The 6,750-nt window shown below is 43.6% G+C and overlaps 1 protein-coding gene across 1 annotated transcript; it reads left to right on the forward strand.

Annotated features, from left to right (window-relative positions):
• Positions 1 to 1,753: 1,753 nt before the first annotated feature.
• On the forward strand, positions 1,754 to 3,340 carry LOC768028 (brain expressed X-linked 2). The gene is given in 3 exon segments (NM_001077087.1): positions 1,754 to 1,851; positions 2,295 to 2,372; positions 2,708 to 3,340. A coding segment is annotated over 1 exon segment (387 nt). The 5' UTR covers positions 1,754 to 1,851; positions 2,295 to 2,372; positions 2,708 to 2,712; the 3' UTR covers positions 3,100 to 3,340.
• Positions 3,341 to 6,750: the final 3,410 nt, after the last annotated feature.

The following is a 6,750-nucleotide window of genomic DNA, read 5'->3' on the forward strand; positions in this document are numbered from 1 at the left end:
ATATAAACCTTTTGTTGGTTACACATATTATAAATATTTTCTCCCAGCTTCCCATTTCATTTTTTAACCATATCTTTCAAAGAGTAGAAGTTTTTAATTTTTGTAAGTCCAGTGTCTGTATACTCCACTATCTGTAAAATTACATCATAAGTCTGGAACTTAGATAATGCAATTTTCCAGATTTGTGTTTTTCTTTTCAAAAGTATTTTGCCTGTTCTAGGCCCTTTGCGTTTCCATATAAATTTTGGGGGAGGGTAAGTTTGTCAGTTTTGGAGAAGGAAATGGCAACCCACTCAAGCATTCTTGCCTGGGAAACATCATGGACAGAGGTGCCTGGTGGGTTACAGTCCATGGGGTCGCAAAGAGTTGGACAGGACTTAGCAACTAAACAACAAAGTTTATCCATTTATATGAAGCTGCCTGCTGCAAGTATGATTTTAACAGCACTAAATTTAAGTCGTGTCCAACTTTTGCCACCCCGTGGACTGTAGCCCACCAAGCTCCTCTGTCCATGGGATTCTCCAGGTAAGAATATTGGAATAGGTTGCCATTTCCTTCTCCAGGGGATCTTCCCCATCCAGGAATGGAAGCCAGGTCTCCTACATTGCAGGCAGATTCTTTACCAACTGAGCTAAAAGGGAAGCACTGAATTTATAGATCAACTTAAAGAGAATTAATATCTTAACAGTACTGATTTTCTGGATCAAGGACCATGGTTTATCTTAACATTCATTTTGATTTTAGCTTTTTTCGGTGGTGTTCTGTAGTTTTCAGTGTATAAGTTTTCTTCATGTTTTCTTAAATTTACCCCAATTCCAATTGTTCATTGCTAGCATACAGGATCACAACTGAGTCTCTGTATCTCTATAACTACAAGTCTGCTAAATTAAATTCTTAGTTCTATGGTAGGTTTATTGTAGATGCCTCAGGAATTTATCAACATGATCATGCGACTTGCAAACAGACATACTTACTGCCTTTTGAATCAGAAATTTGTGACGGAGTTTCTACTGTTCTTTTATTTCTGAAAAACAAACAAGGCTGTACTGCGCTACAAACTTATTGGCTCACTTCATGGAAGGGACCCTCACAAGAGGAACCATCAGCTGCCCTGTCCTTTCCCAAGTTCTAAAAATGTAGCTGCCTGTAAAGTCTATATTTATATAACGACTTAGCAGAAGAAACAGGTGTTTGATTTCTTTTCCCCAAACTTTAACCCTTTTCCAAATAAAAACATCGATTTTAAAAAGCACACTGACTCCTGTTTAAAATAAAGGGAACCAAACAGAGATATTAAGAATTTTTCAAAATCCAGGCTCCTAGGCTCTTTTCCGGACCTATTTCTTCTATCCGTTTTAGTGGCGGAAAAGAAAGACTGGAAGCAAAGACAGCAGGTGGAAGGAGTGTCCTGGGAACAAGAGGGAAAACCCAAGTCCTCAGAAGAGAAGTGGGCATGGCCATCAGCCCTCTGGGAAGGTACTACCCTTCCGAGGCCAGAAGAGAAAGACCCAGGAATACATAAAGAAAGGAGAGCTCTGAGGCCGGCTTCTGGATAAGTGTCACGGGACCGGGGGGTGGGTGGGGCGGGTAAGAGTGGGGTGCAAGGGGAGGTGTCCCCGCGGGGCTCCGGCTCTGCGAGACCCCCGGCTCGGGGTAGGAGGGGCGGGGTGAGGGCGTGGCCTTCCGCGGTGACACATGCCCCACGTGACCGGGTGGCACAGAGTCTTGCACGCCCAGCTCTTGCGTCAGACCCGACGGTCACCCTCTTGCTTCTTGGTACCTGCTCCGCCTGGCACTGAGGGAAGTGCGGGCCGGGGCGGCCCCCAATAGTGGCAGGCGCGAGGGGAGCAGGTAAGGGACCCGGAGTGGGGTCTGCAAAGGTGGCGTGGGCGAGCGGACGCGGCCTACGGACCCTTCCTCTGGGGTCCTGTTGCCCCAGAGCGGAGACAGCAGCTCCCACACCCCCCGCGGCCCAGCATTTGGCAGCCGAAAGCGGCAGGCCTTCCAGGCGGCTGTGGTGGAGGGCGGGCCGGGAGACCTTGGGGCAACAGCCCCTTGCGAACACCTGCCTCTAGCACCATAGCAAGCTTTTCCCACAGCCCCGCCCCACCCCCGATCTTCTTGGGGTGGAAAAAATGGTGGTCGATGCGGGGTGTGGGGGCTGGGAAGGGGGCGGCCGAGCGTGGGAGCGGGGCACACTGGGTGGGGGCGGCTGGGGGTAGGGGACCCGGGGCCGGGAAGGGGCCGAGCGCCCGGCTGCAGCAGGCCCCTGCCCCCACCCCGATCCTCTGCAGGTCTGCGAGTCGAAGTGTTGCAGCGGCACACTTGCAGCAAGAATCGGGAGGAGCAGGAGACAGCAAGGATAGGCCCAGGTCGGTGCGAGGGACAGTTGGGCGGTGGGGGGAACGTGGGGAAAACCCTAAGACTCCAAATGCTCCCTGCAACCCCGTCCTCCATTTTGGTGCCTGCAGAGACCTGGGCCTGGATCGGCAGGGAAAATGGTGGGTTGGGGCGCAGGAGGTGGGTAGTGCTCGGACTGGGGGCCCCCTAGAGGGCGTAGGAGGCCTCTCAGGTGGGAAAAGGAAAATTTGCAAAGCCTTTGACCACCAGGACTGGGAATCTTGAGAGGTGCGTAGTAGGGCCTCTGTCCTCGGTGCTGATCATTTCACCCAGAAAATAGTCCCTTGTTGCGTCTTTTGTCTCCTAGGAGCAATGGCGTCCAAAGAGGAACAAGCAGTAAAAAATCGCAACATGAAAGATGCCAACCAGGAGAATGAAAAAAAAGATGGAAAGGATCAAGATGCTAATAAAAGAGAACCTATGGCCCTCCTTTCGGGTGCTAGTGAATATTATGTACCTAGAGGAAATCGTAGGCGGTTCCGTGTTAGGCAGCCCATCCTGCATTATAGATGGGACGTGACTCAGAGGCTTGGCGAGCCACAGGCAAGGATGAGAGAAGAGAATATGGAAAGGATTGGGGAGGAGGTGAGGCAGCTGATGGAAAAGCTGAGGGAAAAGCAGTTGAGTCATAGTCTGCGGGCAGTTAGCACTGACCCCCCTTACCATGAGCATCATGATGAGTTTTGCCTTATGCCTTGAATCCTGATGTTTTCCCTGAAGTTAGGAGACACTTACTTCCTAAACTTAGATGTTCTTGACTTACCTTTGTTGTAAAGGTTTTGGTGTTAAACTTGTTTCTTGCGCGTTTCCTATTACCAGCTTCTAACTGAATGTTCTGTTTTTGACCCAATCTATAAGTTTCTGTCAGCAGGAAGGTTTTAACTGTTGCATGGAGAAATGTTCGTTATATATTGTGAAGTTAATAAAGCAGTTTAAAAAAGCATTTTGTTTTTTTTCCCTTAAAATCGTATATGTTTTATATATGAACACACCATCTAAGAATATATAAAGTAAAAGTATCTCTTTATGGTAGAACTATGAATAATTTTAATTTTCTTATCTCTACTTTCTCCCTCTTTTTTTGTTTGTCTGCATTGGAAAATTCCCAAATGATGCTGATTGGAGTACTAGATCTTACCTTTTCAGTATCACATTCACAGATAATTTCTTATATTTTTCACAGAAATGGAAAGCCATGTTCATTGTCTATCAGATTTATCAATTTAGAACTGTCAGAGGGCATCCTCATCTTAAAGATTAGAGGTCCTGGTGACCCACATGTTACACCCTCCGTGGACTTAATTTTTTATTTTTGGCTATGTTTTGCATCTTGTGGGATCTTAGTTCCCTGACCATAGATAGATTGAACTAGGGCTGCAGCAGTGAAAGTGCCAAGTCCTAACCACTGGACTGCCAGGAAACTCCCTCCATTTTCTCAGTTTTCAAAACAATACATATTAAGGAAAGAGCATGTTGACCACTTGATGAAAGTTAATGTGAGCACTTTTAAGTACTTGTGACAAAATCTTGTTTTTAGCTTACTTCAATCTCTTATTTAGAATTATAAACCTAATAACAATGAGACATACCTCTTTAAAAATCATAATGTTTCTCAGCAAGATGAATATAATAATCACCTCCCAAGCCTTTTGTGTGCACTTGATGAGGCAATAAGTCTGTAAGCTTTCTTTAAGCTCTTAACTGCCGCTGGGAGATGCATGACCCAACCCTTTAGATATTACCTTCAGTTATGTGAGGGACGTTCCCAAAGCCTAGTTGTCCCAGTACTCACAAACAAGTTCAATAGGCTAAAGGGTAAGTGGGTACTTCCATTCCTCTGCTGTTGTACCCCATTGCCACCTTCTTCCCAGGTTGTTGCTGTTCAGGAGTCCTTAAGGTGAGAAAGTCCTACTATGTCTCTGGAATTCTGAATGAATTGAATCCTCACTCTGTTCTATAAACTGTGCATAAATCCCTTCTCCCTGTTATGCTTCCTGGAAAGACCCTGTCTTTCCCAAGTGCCTTCCCAAGAATCTCCCTGTTTATGATATTATGCAAGATGTGTGAGGGGACAGCTCACTTAACAATCTGAGAAATCCTCACATCACCCTCGTGAAACCTATGAAAGTAAAAAATTATCCTATAATGAGTCCACGGGGTCACAAAGAGTCAGACATGACTAAGTGAACAACAATATTGAGTTAGATGCCAGGAGATCATGTCAGTGAATTCAGTAGATACCCAAATGTGGAGTTCTTTATGAGAAGATTGACTGGAGGACTATTGGGTTAGTGTCCCAAAAGAAAATGAAGTTGCCATGCAGTTTGCTAAGTAGGTGAAATACATATTATGTATGAAGAGAGTCTTCTGTGGAAATAAACTTAGAAGTTAGGATTCTAGAATAGAAGTTGGCAAACCACAGCCCATGAGCCAAATTTAGCTGCCTGCTTTTTTTTTTTTTGGCCAATGAGCTTAGAATAAATTTTACATTTTTTAGTGGTTGAAAAAACATTTTGTGACATGTAAAAATTATATGAATCCATAAAGCTTTATTGGAATACAGACATATTTATTTATATATTATCTATGGTTGGTTTTGGCTTACAGTGGCAGAAGTGAGTAGTTGTGAAGAGATGGTATGGCCCACTTGTAAAGCCTGTGTACTTATTTGACCCTAATAGAGAAAGTTTGGTTGGTTGTTGCCTAAGCTTCTTACATGGAGCCTAACCACTCACATACTACACCATTAGATGCCCTTTCAGATCCAAACACTCTGTTAAGAGCCAAGGGAAGGTGGTTAACAGCATTCTGTCCAGAGACTAGAATCTTAAACTCATCCTTTTCTGAGGCTGACAGGACACCTTGGATCTACCTATACACAAAGAGATGTACACCTATACACCTATACCCCTCTGCTCTAGAATATAGCATTACAATAGAACTTCCAAATCCAAAGGGGAAAGTGGCTAGGCAGGTGAAAATGGCGTGTAACACAGCAAACCCCAGACATCATGAATCAGATGCCTAATCAATTTCAAAGCCCTTCCTCCTCCAGGTGCTTGAGACACAAGGTATATTCATATGAGACAGAAATTTATAAAGAGAAAGGCTAAAGTTGAAAAGACAGGAAAACAAATGAACAGAGAGGCTTATGCCCATCAGACTTGTCACTCTTTTTCTTCTTCTTTTTAAACTGTATTTTTTGGCCACACCTTGCCACATTAGGGTCTTAGTTTTCCCAACCAGGAATTGGACCCACACCGCCTGTGGTGGAAGCACAGAGTATTAACCACTGAACTGTCGGGTAAGTCTCTTAGACTTATCAGTCTTGATTGCCAATGTTTGCACCAACTTCTATGGAAAACAGAAGCATTCTGGCTTTCTTGGCCTAAGGATATTCAGCATTTCCTTCATGAAGAGAAATTGGAAGTTCACATGTGAGTGAATTTATAGTATATTTTGATAGAAGGTTAGACATGCATATACCCCCAAAACTGTACGTCTCTTTGTATATAGGTAGATCCAAGGTGCTCTGTCAACCTCAGAGAAGGATGAAAAGGATTCTAGTCTCTGGACAGAATGCTTTCTGTTAACCACCTTCCCTTAGCTCTTAACTGTTTGGATCTGAAACGGCATCTAGTGGTGTAGTATGTGAGTGGTCAGGCTCCATGTAAGATGCTCAGGCAACAAACAACCAGCAGAAAGTGACCAAAAGACAATAAGGAAACTGGGCATGAAGTTCCCTTGAAGGGAACATTCATATCTAAGACCTGGCTGTATTTGCTTGTTGACATCATTTCTATGTGGCGAGCTTCCTTTTCTCCCTCAGTGGCCATTCTTCACAAAAGGGATAGACAAATTCTTCTCATAAATACCTAAAAAATCTAGCAAAGAGAAGACAGTGAGATTAGAGGGTGTGCCCTTTGTTATCAAAGAAAAGGGTGTTTAAGAAAGTTTTGAGATGTAGATATGAATTGGTCATTGAAATTTTAGTATATCATGTATATCTAGTAGATATCTGACGGATGAAACACTGAGTAAGTATAGATTTACTGTTTGTCAGCAAATGACCAACAAGGATACATGTTTGAACCCTTATGTACTTCAATAAAATTTAAATAATAATGTAGATAATATAACATTTGAATACAAATAATTGCTGGATTTTTTTCTTAAAAAAATAAAATCTATTGAAGGAAATTCAGAAAATAAACTTAAGGGCCACCCTGTGACCAAAGAAAGCTATGCAGTTTGAATTTTCTAGCCAGAGGCAGAGCAAGAATAGTGCACAGATACTGGACTCTTTCAGCAAGTCCAGATACATATGAAATGCACTTTGGTTAGAAGTGA

This window comes from Bos taurus, chromosome X, assembly GCF_002263795.3.
Source record: "Bos taurus isolate L1 Dominette 01449 registration number 42190680 breed Hereford chromosome X, ARS-UCD2.0, whole genome shotgun sequence".
NCBI classification, from domain to species: domain Eukaryota; kingdom Metazoa; phylum Chordata; class Mammalia; order Artiodactyla; family Bovidae; genus Bos; species Bos taurus.